Here is a 19,915-nt window from a genome sequence, read left to right as displayed (position 1 = left end):
TTCATTTGTTTTGTTCTCGCTCCCATTCTGGCTCAGTTTTGGTCTTCAGCTGCAGTGCGTGGACGCCCTCATTCTGTAGCTCGTGGTCCAGCGCTTTGTACACCAGCCGGTGGCGCGCCGGCAGCGGCACTCCGGCAAACTTGTCGCTCACGATGGTTATGCGGAAATGCGACTCAGTGGTGTTGGTAGCGCCGCGAATACCCGCATGGTGTGCGTGTTTGTGCGAGTCGTTGGCGATAGCAAGGTGCTTTGGTGAAAATTCGCTCGTAAGCTTGCGTTTGATGGCTGTTTCTATCGGCCCCGCCATTCGAAGCATTTAAAAAAGATATCGAACAAATAAAATATTTTTAGTTATTTAGTAGTCGTTTCTAGAACCATAAGAGTCTCTGCCAGAGCCGTACGAGTCGGAGCCTCTGCCACTATAGTCGTTGTTAGATCCGTACGAGTTGGATCCGTACGAGTCGGAATTGTCTCTGCCGGAACCATAGGAGTCGTTTCTGTCAGATCCGAAGGAGTCAGAGCCTCTACCAGCTCCAAAGGAGTTTGAATTGCCGGAGCCGTAAGAGTCAGACTTTCTGTCAGAAGATCCATATGAGTCGGCGTTATTTCTTCCAGAGTAGGAGTCGGAGTCATTTCTGTTAGAGCCATAGGAATCGGAGTTATCTCTGCCAAAGGAGCTGGAATTGTCTCTTCCAGAGCCATAGGAATCAGAGTTGTCTCTGCCGGATCCATAGGAATTGGAGTTATCTTTGCCGGATCCGTACGAGTCCGAGTTATCTCTGCCAGATCCGTACGAGTCAGAGTTATTTCTGCCAGATCCGTACGAATCGTTGTTGGACGAGCCGTACGAGTTGGAGCCAGATCCGTACGAGTTCGACGAGTTGTCGTTGTCTCTTCCAGATTTGTAGTTATCATTGTCCTTTCCAGAAGACCCGTAGCTGTCGTCTCTTCCCGATCCATAAGAATCGCTCGAGTCGTTGCTTCCCTTGTTTTTGTAGTTGTTGTAGGCGCTGGTGGCCTTCTCCTTGACCTCGTTTCTGAAGTTCTCGTCGCCCAATTTGTCCTTGACTTGATCGAATAATCCCATGATTGCTGGTGCTCTCAATGGCAGAGGGGTGATCTATTTATACTGCCACCTGAAACTCGGTCCACGGTGTTCTTGAAATTTGCCCCTTGGTGGAACAATAACTAAATATGCATAAGAACGCACATAAACAATCTCACGAAGCGTCTTACAACCGAACAATTTTTGTCTGTGACGCCTCAATTTCATCTGCTTGCTTCTGTCATCTAACATGTGGCTCGGCACATATTCCATGCATGGAACGCCGGCCTGGGCCTCTAGGTTGGCTGGTCAATGGCGCCATACACGAGCATGGCAAGGCGAGAGATGAGTCTCTGAGGCTTCAGAGGGGGCAAGACGTGCCATCCCAGGCCATTGGCTGGTAAATTCTCGCCGTCCTATGACAACCCCGCCCGCTTGCGCTCTGGGAAAATGACAACGCATCGGGAAGCTGGGGACGATCCGACCGATCTGCCCGATCACGTGGCACCAAAGCGCGTGACCTGCCGCTTATATTCCAATTAGGTAAGCAAGCTATTTAGTTCACGTTTCAGCACAGCCCTATCCACCCTACACCCATTACACTCCCCAATCGGGCAACACATCAACAAAAAAACTCTCCCTTTATTTCTTCACCATCTCTTCCTATGGCCCCTTCTACCCCTGGTCACCGAACAGTGTTCAGCAACGCCAGCCCTAATCTGTTCTCGCAGAACCGCAACTCTATCTACGAGGGCAAGAAGATCATCTCGCCTAACTTTAATGTCGTCTTGTCGGACTGGTCCATGTCGAACCATGCTCGCTCAGACATGAGCTTGAAGTTCCCGAGCCAGGACAATTCCGGATCCCCAAAGAAGCTCCGCAGGACCAACACAGCAGAATTGCTAGATAGATTCATCCCCTCGCGCCAGACAACGTCTGGCAAACTATCTTTGGAAGAGGCGCTTCCTTCGCAATGTCGGCTGCCGTACGAGCACATCGAGTCGCAGACGACCCAGATTTACCAGGATACAGTGGCAGAGGCGTGCGGCCTGGCGGTCGGCGAGCGGATCCTGCAATTTCAGCCGCTGCCGCCAGCAAGCAAAAAGGCGTCCAAGCTTAAAAGCGGGCAGTTTAAAACCAAAACCTCGATCTCGACCGCGGCGGCGCAAGCGCGGATCAAGAAAGTGCCCAACTGCCCGGAAAAAGTGCTCGATGCCCCCGGCTTCGTCGACGATTTCTACCTCAACTTGCTGTCGTGGTCACGTGACAACATCCTGGCGATCGCGCTGGAGAACTGCGTCTACTACTGGAATGCCACGACGGGCGACGTCGATCTGGCTGCAGAGTGCGACAGCATTGTCACCTCCGTGCGCTGGTCCGAGACGGGTGGGTATCTTTCGATCGGCCTCGACTCGGGCTCTGTCGAGATTTGGGACCCGGAGGCCGGGTCGCGGCTGCGTGTCATGGCCGGCCATCAGTCGCGCGTGGCTGCGCACGCGTGGAACGAGCACGTGCTCACGTCAGGGTCCCGTACGGGTCAGATTTTCCACCACGATGTGCGTTTATCGCAGCACATAGTTTCACAGCTAAATAATCACACCGCCGAGGTGTGCGGGATCGAGTGGCGCAGAGACGGGATGCAATTTGTTTCTGGAGGCAACGACAACGTGGTGAATATCTGGGACGCGCGCTCTAGCGTCCCGCAGTTCACCAAAACCAGCCACACGGCTGCCGTCAAGGCGCTGGCGTGGAGCCCAACCCAGACGAGTCTTCTGGCCACCGGCGGGGGGTCCACGTGTCGGCGGATCCATTTCTGGAACACCACGACGGGGGCTCGAGTTAACACGATCGAGACTAATTCGCAGGTTTCTTCGCTGCGATGGGGGTACTCCAACGGCATTGGCACAGAGATCGCGGCCACGCACGGATTCCCCAACAATGACATTAGTATCTACAGCTACCCTTCGCTCCTGAGAACGGGGGTTGTGGCTGGTGCGCACGATTCCAGAGTTTTGCATAGCAGCCTTTCGCCGGACGGCACTACGTTGGCGACTGTGGCAGCCGACGAGAACCTCAAGTTCTGGAAGCTTTTCGACTTGCAGACTGAGGTTGCCAACACGGGCAAGGACATTGCAGTGACCACCATCAGGTAATACCATAGACTTAATTTTCTCAGAGTAGACCTTCCGTTTTCGGAAAGTGGTAGGATCAGAAACATTTGATAACGTTTTTTTTGCAACTATTTTGACCACATGAAGACTCCCAAGGTCGAATTTCTGAGCTTTGCCGACTCCAAGAAAGCGGCGCGTACGCTATACGAGTCCTTCGATAATGACGATGTGGCACGGTACGTTTCGCGCCACCTGGAACACGATCCCGAGCTCAGGGAGAAGTGCGACCTGCTCATGTACGAAGCGTATGTGCATTCGCATATTCTGAAGGGTCTGGTTGTCGGGGTGAAGGGTGAAGACCACGAGAATCACAATACATTTGAGACGGTCGCCGTTTTCGCGCACCCTGAATCCGCCGTCGACGACTATCTGACGCTTGTGCGGTCTGGATTTGCCAGACTGGCCTGGCTGACGGGCGCAGAGGGCCGTCGTCGAGTGTTTGGCACCCTGTTCAAGGTGCTACACGATAATTATGCGGACATCATGGCTGTGGACCCGGACGGAGCGAACACATGGACCCTTGTGTATCTGGGCTCTACCCCGCGCGCCCGTGGGAAGGGTAATGTTCGCGCCGTCATGGACTATGTGTTCACCAACCACATCGACCCGGCCAACGCCACAACGTATTTGGAGAGCAGTTCGCTAAAAAATCTCCCCATCTACGCCAAGTTCGACTTTGTGCCTGTGGCTGATATCTGGCTGGGGGACAAGACAAACACGGCCGACAGGGCTCGGATGGATGTCATGGTGAGGGGCCCAAAGGGGCAGCGGTGGAAGTATGTTGACGAGATCCGCAGAAAATATAACTACGAGCTGCCAAATTAAAAAAGGAGAGAGCGTATCCTTATATAGTCCCGCACATAATATTAATTTATTCAAGACATTGGCGAAATTTTTTATTTATGTTTCCCTCGGACGATCAGCAAAATACATACCAGCCAAAGACCATAAAGGCGCTCACAGACGAGAAAGTGTACACGTGGATCGTGGAGCTTGTATACGGGCCCAACAAGGAACAGGCCCTGCTGGAATTGGGCAAGAAACGGGAATTGTACGACGACCTGGCCTTGGTGTTGTGGAACTCGTTCGGCGTCATGACCAGCCTGCTTGAAGAGATTGTCGCCGTATACCCGCTGCTCTCGCCGCCCAATCTCAACACGCCGGCCTCGAACCGCGTGTGCAACGCGCTTGCGCTGTTGCAATGCGTCGCCTCCCACCCCGACACCCGTACACCGTTCTTGAACGCTCAGATTCCACTATTTCTATACCCGTTTCTCAACACCAACTCGAAACAGCGGCCGTTCGAGTACCTACGGCTGACATCGCTCGGCGTGATCGGCGCACTCGTTAAAAATGACACCAGCGAGGTGATCCAGTTCCTGCTCACCACCGAGATCATCCCACTGTGTCTCAAAATCATGGAGTCCTCCTCGGAGCTCTCCAAGACAGTCGCCATCTTCATAGTCCAGAAGATCCTCATGGACGACGCTGGTCTCGCGTACACGTGCCAGACCTTCGACCGGTTCGAGGCCGTTTCGAACGTGCTACGGCTCATGATCGACCAGCTCGTGGCCAACCCTACTGCTCGCTTACTTAAGCACGTGATCCGGTGCTACTCTCGTCTGGCAGACAATCCAGAGGCGCGGATTGCACTCAGGGAGCGACTTCCCGAGGCTCTGAAAACCGACGTTTTTGCGTCGCTCTTGCGTGACGACCCGGCTACTAAAACGTGTCTCTCACAGCTTCTTATGATGATCCAATAAACACTATTTTTCTGCTTACCATATTTTTTTTTGTATTCTTTTTTGTTTCCACGTATTTGTTTTGCCATGTCCACTCACACTTATAAAAAGTTCGAGGACATTGACTCCGGCACGCTGCCGGACAAAATGACCGTGTACCAGGAGTGTTTGCAGGCGTTCAATGCCAGTCCAATCCACGCCAAGCGGTGCAGGCTGTTGTTGTCTCGGCTGTTGAGACTTTTGTATGCGGGCGAGACTTTCCCCAAAACAGAGGCCACTAACCTGTTCTTTTCCACGTCCAAGCTGTTCCATCACAACGACAGCTCACTGAGACAGCTGGTCTATTTGGCCATCAAGGAATTGTGCTCTTTGTCGGACGACATTTTGATGGCGACCGCTTCGATCATGAAGGATATCCAAGGCGGCGATATTCTGTACAAGCCGAACGCTGTGAGAACGCTGGCCCGGGTTTTGGATGGCAGCACCATCCATGCTGCCGAGAGGGCGATGAAAAACTGTGTTGTGGACAAAAATCCCAACGTTTCGTCCGCCGCTTTGGTTTCGTCGTACCACTTGTTACCTGTGGCCAAAGACGTTGTGAGAAGATGGACTAACGAGACACAGGAGGCCATCTCTTCGAATAAGGTGTTTCCACAAACCCAGTACAACATGCACGAGCACTACGGTGCCAACAAGCTTCTCACAGCAACGTATACCTACCAGTACCACGCGTTGGGTTTACTGTACCATTTGAGAGACCACGACAAAATGGCGCTGATGAAAATGATTCAGCAGTTCAACACACAGCAGCCTTTGAAAAGCTCGCTGGCCACGGTGCAGCTGATAAGGTACGTTGGCAAGTTGATCGAAGAGGACTCCAATCTCACGCAGACGCTGTGGCCATTCTTCCCTGGCTGGCTCAAGCACAAGAGCGACATGGTCGAGTTGGAGGCTGCAAAGACGATTCTGTCGCTGCCTAAATTCCTGCCAGAACAGCAGATGCAAGCCATCAACACTTTGCAGACGCTGTTGTCGGTTCCAAGGACGGTGACGCGGTTTGCGGCCGTGAGAATTCTCAACAAGATCGCCATGAAGAGCCCAGAGAAAATCATGGTGTGCAACCTCGAGCTGGAGTCTCTGATCAACGACTCGAACAGATCCGTGTCGACCTACGCGATCACGACGCTGCTCAAGACCGGCAACTCGGAGAACGTCGACAGACTGGTCAAGACGATCAGCGGGTTCATGGACGACATCTCGGACGAGTTCAAGATCATTGTAATCGACGCCATCAAGACACTGTCGCTCAAGTTCCCAGACAAACACAAATCTATGCTGAACTTCTTGAACGACGTGCTGAGAGACGAGGGAGGATTCAACTTCAAGAACGCCATCATAGAGGCGATTTTCGACATCATCAAGTTCATCCCGCAATCTAGAGAGCTGGCCTTGGAAATGCTTTGCGAGTTCATCGAGGACTGCGAGTACACGGAACTGGCAGTTAGAGTTTTGCATCTTTTGGGAGAGGAGGGGCCAAAGACATCAAACCCGACTCTGTATATCAGACATATTTACAACCGTGTTGTTCTGGAGAACTCGATTGTTCGCTCGTCTGCCGTTATTGCGTTGTCCAAATTTGCTCTCATCGGCAACGATTCCATTACAAAGAGTATCAAGATCCTGCTCGAAAGATGTCTGCAGGACGTTGACGACGAGGTCAGAGACAGAGCTGCACTGTCCCTAAAGCTGCTTTCCACCAAGGATATCGAGCAGGCCAAGGACTTCATCGCACCTACGTTCAAGTATTCTCTTCCAGTTCTTGAGCAGCAGCTCGCTCTCTATGTTAACAACCCAGACAAGGAACACTTTGTCCATCCGTTCGACATCAAGGCTATCCCTACAATGACAGAGGAGGAGGCCAAGGCTGCAGAGTTCAAGGAGAAGACCACGATTTACGACGAGCCAACCGCACAAACTCATGAATCCTCGCCCGAGGAAGAAAAAGTGCCGGATTCGACCAAGCTTGCTCTGTTGCAACAACAGTACGCGCAAGAGCTCGGTGCCATCCCAGAGATTGCTGCCTACGGACGTCTGTTGCACTCATCGGCAGTTGTGGAACTCACTGAGAAGGAGACCGAGTTTGTGGTCACTGCCGTCAAACACATTTTTGAGAAATATGTGGTTATTCAGTACAACGTGCAGAACACGCTGACCGAGATCCAGCTGGAAGATGTGTCGATTGTGGCCCAGCCTGATAATGAAGACTACACGGAAGAGTTCCTCATGCCTCTTGATGTTCTCAAGGCCGGCTCGAGCGGGTCCATCTATGTCTCTTTCAGCAGACCAGAGGGCATAGTTCCTGCGGTGTTTGGCAACACCTTATCCTACACCACCAAGGACGTCGACCCGTCGACTGGCGAGCCGGCAGAGGGTGAGGAAGGCTTCCCAGACGAGTACCAGGTCGAGGATCTCAGCATTGTGCCAGGCGACTATGTGGTTCCAGCGTTCACTGGCAACTTCACTCACGCTTGGGACGAGCTCCAAAACGAGAGTGTGGCCGTGTTCAACCTTGGAGACGCCGCTACCATGGATCTCCAGGACGTTGTTTTGAAGCTGATCAAAACGATGTCCATGATGCCTGTTGAGTCAACAGACGTGGTGGCCTCGAGCTCTAGTCACACGCTCAAACTCTATGGTAAGAGTATCGGCGGCGACAAGATCGCCGCTATTGTGCGTCTGGCCAGCAGCTCCAAGGGCATGATGATGAAAAGTCAGGTGAGATCGAGTGATGCAGAGCTCAGCGAGCTCGTGGCCAACTACGTCGAGTAAACAGTCAGTCTATTGAAAATAGTTTAATTTAACAGCAACCAGGAGTTTCTATCTATGTACATGTGGCTGTCTTCACTGGCAGTTTAGTTGGTCTCGAATCCGTAGCCTCTCATGCATTTTTTGTATGCCTCGATGATGTCTTTGCACTTTTCAGACTCCGAGCCGTTAGTCAGCAGACACTGGTCTCTCTGTTGCTTCTCATCCAAGCACACACAGCAGGGCTTAGGCTTGTCTATTTGTTAGTTTGGAGAGCTGTGTACTTACTTTGTTTGGCTTGTTCCGACATAATTAGTAATTGACGAAAAATAATTTGAATTAAATATATTCGCTAAATAATATCACAAGCTGAAAGGGGCGATTTGTAGAGCCGTACGGATCCACAATTTTGTATATTCACCAGGCCTGCTTTTTACGTATTTCCTCAAATTTTGCGGTGACGGCCCTGCAACGGTTGATGTTGATTCTCCCCAAAGACGTTTAACAACACCCTTTCACTCTCTGACACCTACCTGACACCCTCTTTCCGGCTGTGCAAAAATAATTCAGCCATTTATTGCTTGTCATGTCGGATAAATGCGAGCTTCTCGGCCCGTTTGCACTGGTAATCCAGGCATTTTTGGGTGTGCTCGCTCTCTCGTCGCTTGTGTGGAAGCGCTACCGTGAGTACCCAAATCGCAGACCCTGGAAAATATGGTTTTTCGACGTGTCCAAGCAGGTGATCGGGGCCTTTGGTATCCACATGCTGAACGTTTTTATGAGCATCCTCGGCGGCCACTCAGACAAATGGGTTCCATCTCTACCAAATCAAACGTCGCCGTACTATTTTGCTAGCCCAGCACATCCAGGCCCGCCAAACGCACCGCCACCTCCAGGACCGGACTTTGATAATCCTTGCGACTACTACTTCCTGAACATCCTTTTCGACACAACCATCGGCATCCCTATACTCTGGGGCCTGCTACATGTTATTTATACTCTCGCCAGAAACGCAGGAATCGAGGGAATCGAGTCTGGGCAATACGGCAATCCACCACGATACTCGTATTATTTCAAGCAACTAGCACTCTATTTCATCGGACTCGTGTCCATGAAACTCATAATTTACATTCTGCTTGTTGTGTGCCCGTTTCTGGTCCACTTTGCCTACTGGCTGCTCTCCTGGTCGGACGCTGTGCCAAATCTCCAGGTCGCGTTTGTGGTCCTCATATTCCCGCTCATCATGAACAGTTTCCAGTATTACGTCATCGACTCCATTATCCAGAGCCCCGAGTACTCGCACCATCACGCCAAGTCGCCCGACGAGCGGCCCGACTCAGAATAAACGATATAGACCTGTCTTCTTGCTGCTTATGTAATATATGAAACACAAACATAAAAAAAAAAGCTAGATCCGAATCTGGGCACGTTTATTTATTATGCAACGGAACCACGATCGTTTGAAACCGGCCCCGTTGGCCGATCCTCTGCTTGACGGCGAGCGCGGTGGGCTGCCGTACGCGGCCAGACGGTCGCCCAAGAGCAGCAAGGTCCGCGTGGCCCTTATCTGTTTGCTGTGTTATTCCTTCTTTGTTTCACTTATCAACTTGGGGCGGGGCCTTAAGGACGAGGGCAACGCCGTTGAGACTTTTGCAAACGGCAAGAAAAACATCATCATGATGGTCACGGATGGTACAGGCCCTGCATCTATCAATATGGCCCGCTACTTTAGACAGTATAGAGACAGTCTAGACATTGACGATGTGCTGACTCTTGACAGGTACTTCATTGGATCCAGTCGCACCAGGAGCGCGTCTTCGCTGATCACCGACTCTGCGGCCGGCGCGACTGCGTTTTCATGTGCTCTCAAGAGCTACAACGGTGCTATTGGAGTGGATGGCAACAAGCAGCCGTGCGGTACAATTTTAGAGGCTCTGAAATTGAAAGGCTACAAAACGGGTCTCGTGGTGACGACAGGCATCACAGACGCCACTCCAGCCTCTTTCAATGCCCATGCTGACTACAGGTTCATGCAGTCGCTGATTGCGAACCAGCAGTTGGGATTAGACACCACGCTCGGTCCGGTCACGGATCTGATGATTGGAGGAGGAAGCTGTTTCTATTTGCCAAAGTCGCATCCACAGGGCTGCCGCGACGACGAGACAAATTTGTTGGAAAAGGCCAAAGAGATGAATTTCACGGTGGCCACGAACAAGCAGGAGTTCGACCAGTTGCAGCTGGGCAACAACGCCTCCTTGCCTCTTCTGGCGCTAGTTGCATACTACAATATACCCTATGATCTCGACAGGGAGGAAACAGAGTACCCAAGTCTGGAGGAGGAGGTCAAGACTGCTCTGAAGCTGCTAACTGACGCCACCAAAGACTCGGACGAGGGCTTTTTCCTGCTGATTGAGGGGTCCAGAATTGATCACGCTGGCCACTCGAACGACCCGGCAGCACAGGTCCGTGAGGTGCTGGCGTACGACAAGGCGTTCAAAGCCGTTATCGACTACATCGACTCGGCAGAAACAGAGACTTTCATGGTCTCCACGTCCGACCACGAGACCGGCGGACTTGCTGTGGGGCGCCAGGTTGGCCCTGGATACCCTGAATATTTATGGAAGCCAGAGGTACTGCTGAATGCCACCAAGTCGGGCGAATATCTCCGCAAGAAGTTCCAGAACTTTAGGGAGCTCAACTCGGAAAAACACAAGCTAGAACAATTCATCAAGACAGAAATCCTGGAGAACGACCTTGGAATTGCAGACTACACCGACAAAGAGGTGTCCCGGCTGCTGGAGCACCAGGAGAAAATACACGATCTGCTCGTGGAGATGGTGTCTGTGAGGGCCGAGGTGGGCTGGTCTACCCATGGTCACACTGCTGTGGACGTGAATATTTATGCGCACAGCAACACGGAGCGCGGACGGGATCTGTTGCGGCAGCATCTTGCCGGAAACGTGGAGAACACCGATATCGGCAAATTTTGGGAGCAGGTGACCAACTCTGACCTGGCGCACGTTACGCATTTGCTGCGGGGAACCAAGCACGTTCCGACGGCAGCAGACGAGCAGGAGAGCGTGCACATCTACGAAAAGGAACACGGATTTATTGACCACCGGGCAGAGGCACCAGAACAGCCATTATAGGTATAATAGCATATATTTATTCGGTTATCCCGTGTAGGGATGTATTTAAAAACGGTGGCGGAGATGGGGCAAGAAGAAAAAAAAATACACCTATTAATTGACCTTCGCCCCAAAGAACCAGGCACAGCTCTAGTTATTGCCTTTGAAACAGCTTTCAGCCTTCTGTTGCCTGTATACATTGTATACAACGCATTTGTCCAGATCCTGGTATACATTTGATGCCGCTGTTCAGAAAACAGGGCGTGCCCTCTGAGTCGCCTAAGGCCCAGCCCAGCGTGATGATCAACCAGGACGACTCAGATTTCTCTTTGTACCAAACAATGTCGAATTCGTCGGTGGCTGACTTTCCGCATGGTCTTCCAGGCCGGAGTCGCAGTTCCACGGTAACCAGGTTCAAGAATCTATTCAATCCCCACGAACACCAGGCTGCGAGGATGGACCGGGCTGCTGGTTCGGGAAGCCACACAAGGAAGGCTGCGTCCCCACCCAAATCTGCTGGATCTTCCAACAGCTCGCCTAAGCTGGAATCCGCTGCGGAACACAAGGTCATTTCCAACGCTGAGCTGGTAGACTCGCTCAGCAAACTCAAGATGATGCCTCCGGTGGCAGAAAACGACCTGGACAGCGTGATAGAAAATTCAGAAAAGCCAGCAAGACCGCCAGCGTCGATCCCACACAGCGGTTCCAACGCGTCATCCTCGTCGTCGGTCGTATCTCAGGCACCTGCTCGTGGCCGTTCGGGAAAATTCATGTCGAAGTTTCTCGGGAACAATTTGTCGGAGGAATCCTTGTCGCCACCGCTTTCTCGATCCAACTCCAACAACTCGCGCCAGCGTTCTAGTTCTGTTTCTGTGGCGAACTCGGAAAGCACCCAGCACCCCTATAATCCACTCAAACACACCTCATCCGCCTCCTACTCGCAGATTCACTTGAACTCTCAGAGAGAACACTTAATGAAGCTCAAGAATGGGCGGCTCAAAATAGCCCCGGACGGATCCGTCCACGAACACGACTACCTGAAGTACCGGACGCCAATCTCGAAAAACACCAAATCTTGGTGGGGATGGACCAAGAAGAGAGAAGTCGAAGACGATGAGTTCGTGAGCATTGAAAACAGTATTAGTCTGCTGCCAGACTCGTACTCACTGCAGCTCATGGAGCTCAAGAGCGACCCAAAGAATTATCGCTGGAACTACGACGATTCCGACTCGGATTCAGATTCGGACGACGATTCAGAAGAAGAGGAAGACGACGACTTTGATGACGAGGCGGACGACCAGCTCATAGAGCCGATCATCGGCAAAGACCAACTTACGCTTATGAACATGATGATGGAGAAAATAGAAAAGCCGGAAAAATTCAAAGAAAAGCTGCAGACCTCCAAGAGCAAGAAAATGACACTGAGCTCCAAGTACGGCCACATTGGGGGCGTGGTCGGCCGGGGCTCGTTTGGCACTGTTTGTATTTCTGCCTTGCAGAATGCCAACAACAAGAAAAAGAAGTCCCTCTTCGCCATCAAGCAGCTCAAACAGCGCCCGGGAGAGAGTCTGCACCATTTTGGAAACCGTGTGACATCCGAGTTCATGATTTCCTCGTCCCTGACACACCAGGCCGTCATCAACGTGTACGATTTGATGGTTGACCCTGTGACAATGACGTACTCGCAGGTGATGGAGTTCATGCCGTGCGGCGACCTTTTCACTCTCATAGCCATGACAAACGGTCTGGAGGTGGTAGAATGCGACTGTTTCTTCAAGCAGATCCTCAACGCCATCACGTACCTGCATTCGGTGGGTATTTCGCACAACGATCTAAAGGTGGAGAATTTGCTGTTGACACGCAAGGGACAGCTCAAAATCATCGATTTCGGAACATCGGCCGTCTTCAAGACGGCCTGGGAGGACAAGGTGCAGTTTTGCAAGGGAGCGTGCGGTTCCGAGCGGTACGTATCGCCTGAACAGTTTGTGCCCGACAAAAGCTACGATCCGCGACTCGCAGACATCTGGTCGCTTGGCATTATCTATCTGGTGATGCTGTACGGCACGTACGTCTGGGAGATTGCAAAACGGAGTGACGAGAGCTACGAGCATTTCCTCGAGACCAGAGCGATTTACGACTACACAACGAAGTCGAAGTCTGCAAGCAAACAGTTCCGGCTCGTGAGAAAAGGAACTTTCAATCAGATAGAGTCCATCTCGAAGGGCCCTTGTGCCAGCTCTCGACGGTACGTGCTATACAACATTCTTAACCCCGATCCAAAGTACAGAATGCGGTCTTACCAGATTTGGCAGAGCGAGTGGGTCAAAAGTATCCACGTTTGCGAGGCTGGTAGGGGTTTCCTGTCGCAAGAGGACTACATCGACATGGCGTACAAAACATTGAACGAGGAACAGATGATACGAAGGAGTCCCGAAACATAAGGTTGTGTACATTAATAGAAACAGCGAGTTAGTTCTCTTACTCTGTGATATAGACACACTTTTCATTACCTACTTAAGCAAGGAAGTACTCTGGGAATTGTCTCATGTTCTCCTCCAAAGAGCCCTTGGTGGAAAGGAATTTGACGTAAGCACCGTCATCCTTGACCTCGTTGTTTTGTCTCTTAGCAGCGTACTCCTCTCTGTTCAATGGAGTGAAACCCCACTTCTTAGAGATGATGATCTTTTGCTGACCTGGGAACTTGTATCTGGCTCTTCTCAAACCTTCAACAACAACGTCCTTGTTGGAGTCCTTGGTTCTGACAGAAAGCAAAACTTGTCCGATATCGACACGGGCAGCCAGTCCGTGTGGCTTACCCCAGGCACCTCTCATACCTTGTTGCAGTCTATCGGCACCGGCACACGACAACATCTTGTTGATTCTCAAAACGTGGTGAGGGTGGACTCTCACTCTCATGTGGAAAGAGTCTCTTCCGGACATCTTGGTGATGTATTTGTTGGCGCAAATTCTGGCAGCTTCCAGGGCCTCAGACGAGAGCTGTTCCAACTCGTTGGAGACAAGGTGGACACACAGTGGGAAGTCGTCAACGCTAGCCTTCTTTCTACCAAGGTCGAAGATTCTGATCTTAGCGTCTGGGACACCTCTGTTGTATCTCGACTTTGGGAAAGGCTTGTTCTTACAGTATCTGTAACATCTAGCTGGTCTTCTAGCCATTCTGAACGGTTAGCCTTTAATTGTCGAAGGCGTTATACTCACTTTATAGATATTGGAGATTAGTAATTATTTCAGGGTGTTAAAATTTTTATGTGGTTTAACCCTGAGGCCGGTCACATGACACAGGGTTGAGGAGAAAAAAAATAGAATCCGCGCCACTAGCCTTGCTCACTCGCCACACACCGGCTTTGCCACAGATCAAATTTTATGCAAAAAAAATTATTATTTTTCATATCTATAATGGGGCGGTATTCGGTCAAAAGATACAAGACTAAGCGGAGAACGAGAGACCTGGATCTCATACACAGCGACCTGTCCACTGCGGAGTCGATTCAGAGCCTCAAGCACCAGCCTCAAGACGAGACAAAGCCCGGACTGGGCCAGTATTATTGCATCCACTGTGCAAAGTATTTCCTCGATAACAAGGCCCTAGGCGCGCATTTGAAGGGCAAAGTTCACAAAAGAAGGGTCAAAGACCTGAGCAAACTTCCGTACACTCAACTGGAGGCTGAGGCCGCCGCGGGAACCAATCTGAACAAGTATATCGAGAAAGTGAACGAGTATCAGCAGAAAGAGCCTGCTAGGGTGGAGTTGGAAAAACAATTGCTGAGCACGCAGCTGGAGGAGAATGATCAGAAGGACAGTCTAGCGCAACAGGAGCTTGAGGGTGAAATGGCTGTAGAGTAAGTCACCGGAGATCTTTGATTTGGAACGGTAAATCTTTTAGCACCACATGGCCCGTTTTCGTTGATGTTCGGTCACATTCGACATAGAGATTATCGCTCTCGTGCGGATGGAACCCCGACTGGTTGCAATTGGTGATTACGGGGATTCCCGGAGGGTCTGTTAGTCTGAAGATCCCCAATTGGCGCTCGAATTTGGGAGAACAGACAACTGCTATAGCTTCATTAAGCATGATTTGGTAAGAGTTTTGTGTGTGTAAATCGACTGACGACAGGAAGCACGATTGTGTGGGGTGCGTATGGATCCATCCTAGCACGAACAGGTCGAGATTGTCAATGAAGTCAAACAGTTTTTCCTCGTTTTTTGTATTGCATGTATTGGGAGTCGAGTCCTGCTCGGGAATGACGAGATAATTGATGAAGAATGCGTTTCTATTAAGTTTCCCGCACAATATTCCACAGGTCTCGAGTTTCTTGGACGTGTTCCTTCTGGCGATGGCGAGGAACTCGTCCACTAATTTTGGGGGCAGAAACACGGTTCTCAGCGGAGAGCCTCCCTCGGTGAAATTGACAGTTTTATGGAGAACGGTGGGAGCCGGCTCCTTCTGAGCAACTGGTTCTGATTTGGGGCTCTCTATCGCAATTTCGTTGGGATACGATATCTCTAGTTTAATTTGGGAGCTATTGGCGCTGCTGGAGGAGAGCGAACGTAGTTTTGTAGCCAAACTTGCGTCAAGCTCAGGATGGGGTTCGGGAGTCACCGGAGCGATGACGGACGCTGTCTTGGGCTTTGTGACAGAAGAACGGCGCTGAATTGCTCGTTCCTGTTTTTTCTGCTGCCTGGCGTACCTTTCGTCCAGGATTTTTCGTATGCGTTCTGCCTCGTTCATGATCTCGGGCATTTTGTTGCACAAGCTCTGGTACATCTGGTAATTGGCGGCGCCGTCCTTCTGCTGTTTCCAGCCGCGCAATTCCGGGTGCTTGTAGAGCCTGTTTGCAAGCAGATCGACAAATCGCAGGTAAAGCACGTACGTTTCCGAGACGTTCCCGTCTGTGGCGTAATAACGCGCATGTTTGAGCATCGTGGAGGCGGATCGGAGCCAGACCTTCAGAGGGATCGAACTGGAGTACTCATAGTTTGTGGCGATCGCATTGAGGAGTTTGGGGTTCTGCAAAAGCGCAGAGTCGCCATTGGTGGAGGAAACCATGAGATTAAATATAACCCCCGAATTACTTCATATCTATTTAAATGTAGTAGCTAAAAATCACGGCATGCCCGATCTGGGATTGACAGATGCTTTCCAATTATTCAGACCAGCCTAGAGAAGCCAGTTCCTTGCGGACCTGGCGCTCCGTCTGGATCTTGAGCACCTGCGTGTCTTCCAGAAACTCTCCGTTCTCCTTCTTCACTTTGAGCTGTTCGATGGCACGCAATTTTTTCAGCAGGTTTCTAATTTTCTTCTCCTCGTACGAGATGACTCCGCCAATGACTCCGGCCTCGGTCTCCTGTTTTTGCGGCTGAGACTTCTCCTCGCCTTTCTTCTTCTTCTGCTGTTGCTGTTTCTGCGGCTTTGCAGGCTCGACTGCACCCGGAATCGCCTTTTTCGCAGGAATTGCACCCGGCACTTGTTTTTTGCGTTGCAACGCTTCTCTCTGCGCCAACGTTCTCACCGGCTCGGACGGCTGGTTTCTCGCGTGAGGCGGTCTGTACGCGCCAGCAGGCTTGTCGGCTGCAGACGAGATCTTGGCCCTTTTGGCCAGATACTCGACCGCAGAAACGTCTGGCGTGCAGCACTCGTCCAGGCCTTTGATAGGCGGGAAGTCGCTCAGCGGTTGGAACCTCCAGTCGACACTGTATAACTCCGGAAACTCCTTGACGTAGCACAGCGACCCGTTGGCGTACCAGATCTTGACGCAGTTGTCGACACGCAGCCGCGGAGACGTGGTGGCCGTCAGGATGTAGCGGCCATCTGGTGACCACTTGCAAACCGAGGTGTTGGAAGCCTTGAAGGAGGCCACCTTGGCAAACTTGTTCTGTCTATCGAGAATATCGACATTGCCTTGCAAGTTGCCAAATCCTGCCACCAGGATGAATTTGGCATGTGGAGAGAACAAAATGGTGTTGGACGAGTTTTGCGGCAGAGAGTGGATGGCATTTCCTCTGGCGTCGAAAAACGTCGTCTGCGACGGCATGTAGCCGTAGATCACGGCAAACTCACGGCTCGTGGGCGACCACGTGATGTCGTGGATCGGCCCCTCTTTGTCCAGAGCGATTCGCTGGTCGAAGGCTCCCGAAATGCCCAATAAATACAGCGTGGTCTGGCCATAGTACGACTTGTTGGACGAGTCCACATCGGTGCTGACCAGGGCAAGAATGGAGGTGCCGAGGTCGTTCCAGGTGAACTGACACGACTCGCCGTTGAAAAACTGTTTCTGGGAAGTTGGAGTCTTGACGTTGGGCAGAGAGTACACCTGGATGTAGGACTGTTTGCCTTTGGATCCCGGCACAAACAGCGCCAGAGACGGGTTCTTGCCCGGGGACATCTTGAATGACTGAATCTGGCCAAGATCCTTGACGTTGATCGAGTAGATGGCTTTCTGGCCCGGCTCATGGGACTTGAAAAAGTCGATCTGATGCATGTTGATCATCCGGCAGAAAATCGACTCGTCGCTGGTGAACTGGGCCTTCCAGCCCGACTGGCTCTTGTTCAGATACGACTGAATGGACACCCCAGCGCTGCTGGCTAGGTCCAATTTCCAAACGGTGACGTTGTTGGCCCAGTTCCCGGACTCATCGTCCAACTTTGTCGGTTTGGACCAGGTGGTCAAAAACGTGCCTTTGGGCGAGAACTGGAAGTCAAACACGTCTCCGACAGGAATGGTGAAAAGTACGCGTCCCGTATCCGCCTCGCAGATGGTCACACAGCTCGGCTGTGTGTATGCAAAAAGCGTTCCGTCGGGCGAGTAGGCAGAGCATCTGGTCTCCAATGTGGGTGCTTCGAAGTTCTCCACCGGCTTGAAAACCGGCTGGGCTTGTATCAATTGCACTGTTCGCGGTTGGCGACCTGGAGTTAGTGCGGAAAGGTGGTTTTACTTACAGTATATTTGTGGTACTTTCGACATGGAATGAAAAGTTTGAAAAAAATGGGAGAAAATAAAATAAAAATAATTTCAAGACGAGAGAATCTATTTTGCTTCACCTTACTTGATTATCCAGTCTGGCACTAAACTCCAGCATGACTAACTAAGTTTACTGGCGACTCTATGGACATGATTATCGCTTTTACTCGTAGATCCACCCGTACATGGTTGGCTTGTAGTCAGCAAGCTCCTCCTTCTTGAACCACAGATTGATCTCCTTCTCGGCGTTCTCAACAGAGTCGGAACCGTGGATGATGTTTCTGCCCATGTCCAAGGCAAAGTCACCTCTGATGGTACCTGGAGCAGATTGCAATGGGTTAGTGGCACCCAACAGGGCTCTACCTTGCTTGACAACGTCCTTTCCCTCCCAGACGGTGGCCAGGATTGGACCGGACATCATGTAGGACAGCAAAGATGGGAAGAATGGCTTGGATTGCAAGTCGGCGTAGTGCTCTCTCAGCAGAGACTCGTTGGCCAGGGTCAATTTGATACCAACAAGCTTGAAACCCTTGTTTTGGAATCTTCTCAGGATCTCTGGGAAGATACCTCTCTGGACACCATCTGGCTTGACTGCAATGAAAGTTCTTTCGGTGGACATGTTGTGATCTGGAAATAGAATGAAAATTGTAATTCGTGGACGTGGGAAATATTTTTCTACCACTGTCCGGGTAACTTCCCCAAAGGCTTTCTCGGCCGTGCGCGAGCTTTTATTTGTTTACATGAGTGCCACGCCGTATCGTCATGCCCAAAAGAGGTCGCCTACTACGCCGCTGACTCCCATGGTGAGAAACAACGTCCGGCGGAAGGTCGACGACGGGACTGATAGCTTGAAGAGCGTTCTGGCCGTGCCCGAGGACCTACACGAAGTCAAGGAGGATGCATCGCTGGCGGAGACAGCAACGCCGGCAGACGTCGAAAATGTGCCTCCCCAACCACCTACACAGCAGGAAGCTTCCAGACCGCCCACACAGCAGCCGTTGTCACAAAATTCGCAGCCGGCGAGACCAGCGTCCTCCGACGACTCGTCGCTTGCCCTCCTGGAAGTCTATCGCCGTGCATGGCTCAACGAACGCAAATATATCCGCCAGAAAGAACTCGTCGAGTTCCTAGAGCTCGAACGCGCATGTCCATAACTATGTACACCCACGCTAATTTACCTCATATCTTATCACCTTTATTTTTTTGTATTTTATTTATTGATCCTCTTTATATGGAGTTCCAACTAAAAATAGTGGCCGACCTCGAGACCGCTGCGGACTACGTGCGCGGTGTGCTGTGGTCAATTCTGTTCCACCGGCTGTTTGGCTGTGTTAGTGCCTCGCAAAGCAGCTTCTACGGCGTTGCTTACCCCTTAGCCAATAATCCTGAGCTTGAGGAGCTGGTCGATGCCAAGGCGCAGGCCCTGGCCGATGCCTTTTCACACGAGGCGTCCCGGTCGACGGTCGACCCCAACGAAAACATGGTGTTGAAAGGCGTCATGGTTCTCAAGTTCTACGACCGCGAGGTCGAGCATCCAAATAGCAGTGTACCGAACTCGCGGTCGCAGTCGCAGTCGTCTTCGGTGTCAGTGTCTCCAAACATGGCCAAGTACGCCAATTGCTGGGAGAAATGGGTTCTCAAGATCAATATCCTCAATAATAAGAATCCGATGCTTGATGTCAACGGAGCCAGCAAACTCGATCTACACAAACAGGATTTTGAGAACAACCTGTTTGCCATTTTGGAGTACGTCGACACAAACAAATCGCATATACCTCCGATCGCCAGCGTTGACATAGCCCCATTTCCCTTCAAGGTACTGTTTGCTCTAAATACACACGAAGCGCACACTTTGAATAGGGCATTCCGCAATTTCGAGGTTTCCGACACCGAATCCGACGAGTTTATTGACTACAGCATGGAGTCGTTGCCGGACACTTTTGAACGGAACAAAAATGCATACACAGGACAGGAGATGCTGAAGACGGGCTACAAATTTATCAAAAAGCTATTGGAGTAAAAAAAAAAGTTTAATTCGCGATTTGTT

The 19,915-nt window shown here is 51.2% G+C and overlaps 16 protein-coding genes across 16 annotated transcripts; 10 read left to right on the top strand and 6 right to left on the bottom strand.

The window, feature by feature from the left end:
• Position 1: 1 nt before the first annotated feature.
• HPODL_05145 (uncharacterized protein) lies at positions 2 to 316 on the bottom strand (the record flags this gene model as incomplete). The annotated part of the gene is made up of 1 exon (XM_014080230.1): positions 2 to 316. The coding sequence occupies one exon, from the start codon at positions 314 to 316 to the stop codon at positions 2 to 4; it is 315 nt and encodes a 104-aa protein (XP_013935705.1).
• Positions 317 to 355: 39 nt separating this feature from the next.
• Positions 356 to 1,087, bottom strand: HPODL_00285 (Stress protein DDR48; the record flags this gene model as incomplete). Its single annotated transcript, XM_014080229.1, has 1 exon — positions 356 to 1,087. The coding sequence occupies one exon, from the start codon at positions 1,085 to 1,087 to the stop codon at positions 356 to 358; it is 732 nt and encodes a 243-aa protein (XP_013935704.1).
• A 623-nt stretch (positions 1,088 to 1,710) lies between these two features.
• Positions 1,711 to 3,198, top strand: HPODL_00284 (WD repeat-containing protein slp1; the record flags this gene model as incomplete). Its single annotated transcript, XM_014080228.1, has 1 exon — positions 1,711 to 3,198. The coding sequence occupies one exon, from the start codon at positions 1,711 to 1,713 to the stop codon at positions 3,196 to 3,198; it is 1,488 nt and encodes a 495-aa protein (XP_013935703.1).
• Positions 3,199 to 3,297: 99 nt separating this feature from the next.
• HPODL_00283 (putative N-acetyltransferase) lies at positions 3,298 to 4,041 on the top strand (the record flags this gene model as incomplete). Its single annotated transcript, XM_014080227.1, has 1 exon — positions 3,298 to 4,041. One exon carries the CDS (start codon positions 3,298 to 3,300, stop codon positions 4,039 to 4,041), a length of 744 nt encoding a protein of 247 aa, XP_013935702.1.
• A 77-nt stretch (positions 4,042 to 4,118) lies between these two features.
• HPODL_00282 (Cell differentiation protein rcd1) lies at positions 4,119 to 4,979 on the top strand (the record flags this gene model as incomplete). Its single annotated transcript, XM_014080226.1, has 1 exon — positions 4,119 to 4,979. One exon carries the CDS (start codon positions 4,119 to 4,121, stop codon positions 4,977 to 4,979), a length of 861 nt encoding a protein of 286 aa, XP_013935701.1.
• Positions 4,980 to 5,045: 66 nt separating this feature from the next.
• HPODL_00281 (coatomer subunit gamma) lies at positions 5,046 to 7,787 on the top strand (the record flags this gene model as incomplete). Its single annotated transcript, XM_014080225.1, has 1 exon — positions 5,046 to 7,787. One exon carries the CDS (start codon positions 5,046 to 5,048, stop codon positions 7,785 to 7,787), a length of 2,742 nt encoding a protein of 913 aa, XP_013935700.1.
• A 562-nt stretch (positions 7,788 to 8,349) lies between these two features.
• HPODL_00280 (uncharacterized protein) lies at positions 8,350 to 9,108 on the top strand (the record flags this gene model as incomplete). The annotated part of the gene is made up of 1 exon (XM_014080224.1): positions 8,350 to 9,108. The coding sequence occupies one exon, from the start codon at positions 8,350 to 8,352 to the stop codon at positions 9,106 to 9,108; it is 759 nt and encodes a 252-aa protein (XP_013935699.1).
• A 94-nt stretch (positions 9,109 to 9,202) lies between these two features.
• HPODL_00279 (Repressible alkaline phosphatase) lies at positions 9,203 to 10,912 on the top strand (the record flags this gene model as incomplete). The annotated part of the gene is made up of 1 exon (XM_014080223.1): positions 9,203 to 10,912. The coding sequence occupies one exon, from the start codon at positions 9,203 to 9,205 to the stop codon at positions 10,910 to 10,912; it is 1,710 nt and encodes a 569-aa protein (XP_013935698.1).
• A 218-nt stretch (positions 10,913 to 11,130) lies between these two features.
• HPODL_00278 (uncharacterized protein) lies at positions 11,131 to 13,332 on the top strand (the record flags this gene model as incomplete). Its single annotated transcript, XM_014080222.1, has 1 exon — positions 11,131 to 13,332. The coding sequence occupies one exon, from the start codon at positions 11,131 to 11,133 to the stop codon at positions 13,330 to 13,332; it is 2,202 nt and encodes a 733-aa protein (XP_013935697.1).
• Positions 13,333 to 13,405: 73 nt separating this feature from the next.
• On the bottom strand, positions 13,406 to 14,065 carry HPODL_00277 (60S ribosomal protein L10; the record flags this gene model as incomplete). The annotated part of the gene is made up of 1 exon (XM_014080221.1): positions 13,406 to 14,065. The coding sequence occupies one exon, from the start codon at positions 14,063 to 14,065 to the stop codon at positions 13,406 to 13,408; it is 660 nt and encodes a 219-aa protein (XP_013935696.1).
• Positions 14,066 to 14,305: 240 nt separating this feature from the next.
• HPODL_00276 (Protein involved in bud-site selection) lies at positions 14,306 to 14,752 on the top strand (the record flags this gene model as incomplete). Its single annotated transcript, XM_014080220.1, has 1 exon — positions 14,306 to 14,752. The coding sequence occupies one exon, from the start codon at positions 14,306 to 14,308 to the stop codon at positions 14,750 to 14,752; it is 447 nt and encodes a 148-aa protein (XP_013935695.1).
• Position 14,753: 1 nt separating this feature from the next.
• On the bottom strand, positions 14,754 to 15,956 carry HPODL_00275 (STAM-binding protein; the record flags this gene model as incomplete). The annotated part of the gene is made up of 1 exon (XM_014080219.1): positions 14,754 to 15,956. One exon carries the CDS (start codon positions 15,954 to 15,956, stop codon positions 14,754 to 14,756), a length of 1,203 nt encoding a protein of 400 aa, XP_013935694.1.
• A 97-nt stretch (positions 15,957 to 16,053) lies between these two features.
• On the bottom strand, positions 16,054 to 17,871 carry HPODL_00274 (Eukaryotic initiation factor (eIF) 2A; the record flags this gene model as incomplete). Its single annotated transcript, XM_014080218.1, has 2 exons — positions 16,054 to 17,813; positions 17,847 to 17,871. 2 exons carry the CDS (start codon positions 17,869 to 17,871, stop codon positions 16,054 to 16,056), a joined length of 1,785 nt encoding a protein of 594 aa, XP_013935693.1.
• Positions 17,872 to 18,031: 160 nt separating this feature from the next.
• On the bottom strand, positions 18,032 to 18,487 carry HPODL_00273 (Nucleoside diphosphate kinase; the record flags this gene model as incomplete). Its single annotated transcript, XM_014080217.1, has 1 exon — positions 18,032 to 18,487. The coding sequence occupies one exon, from the start codon at positions 18,485 to 18,487 to the stop codon at positions 18,032 to 18,034; it is 456 nt and encodes a 151-aa protein (XP_013935692.1).
• Positions 18,488 to 18,608: 121 nt separating this feature from the next.
• On the top strand, positions 18,609 to 19,022 carry HPODL_00272 (uncharacterized protein; the record flags this gene model as incomplete). The annotated part of the gene is made up of 1 exon (XM_014080216.1): positions 18,609 to 19,022. The coding sequence occupies one exon, from the start codon at positions 18,609 to 18,611 to the stop codon at positions 19,020 to 19,022; it is 414 nt and encodes a 137-aa protein (XP_013935691.1).
• Positions 19,023 to 19,099: 77 nt separating this feature from the next.
• Positions 19,100 to 19,888, top strand: HPODL_00271 (uncharacterized protein; the record flags this gene model as incomplete). Its single annotated transcript, XM_014080215.1, has 1 exon — positions 19,100 to 19,888. One exon carries the CDS (start codon positions 19,100 to 19,102, stop codon positions 19,886 to 19,888), a length of 789 nt encoding a protein of 262 aa, XP_013935690.1.
• Between the last annotated feature and the right edge of the window lie 27 nt (positions 19,889 to 19,915).

This window comes from Ogataea parapolymorpha, chromosome III (genome assembly GCF_000187245.1).
Source record: "Ogataea parapolymorpha DL-1 chromosome III, whole genome shotgun sequence".
Lineage (NCBI taxonomy): Eukaryota > Fungi > Ascomycota > Pichiomycetes > Pichiales > Pichiaceae > Ogataea > Ogataea parapolymorpha.
The sequence above is the reverse complement of the archived record's forward strand: the minus strand, read 5'-3'. Positions and strand labels throughout refer to the sequence as shown.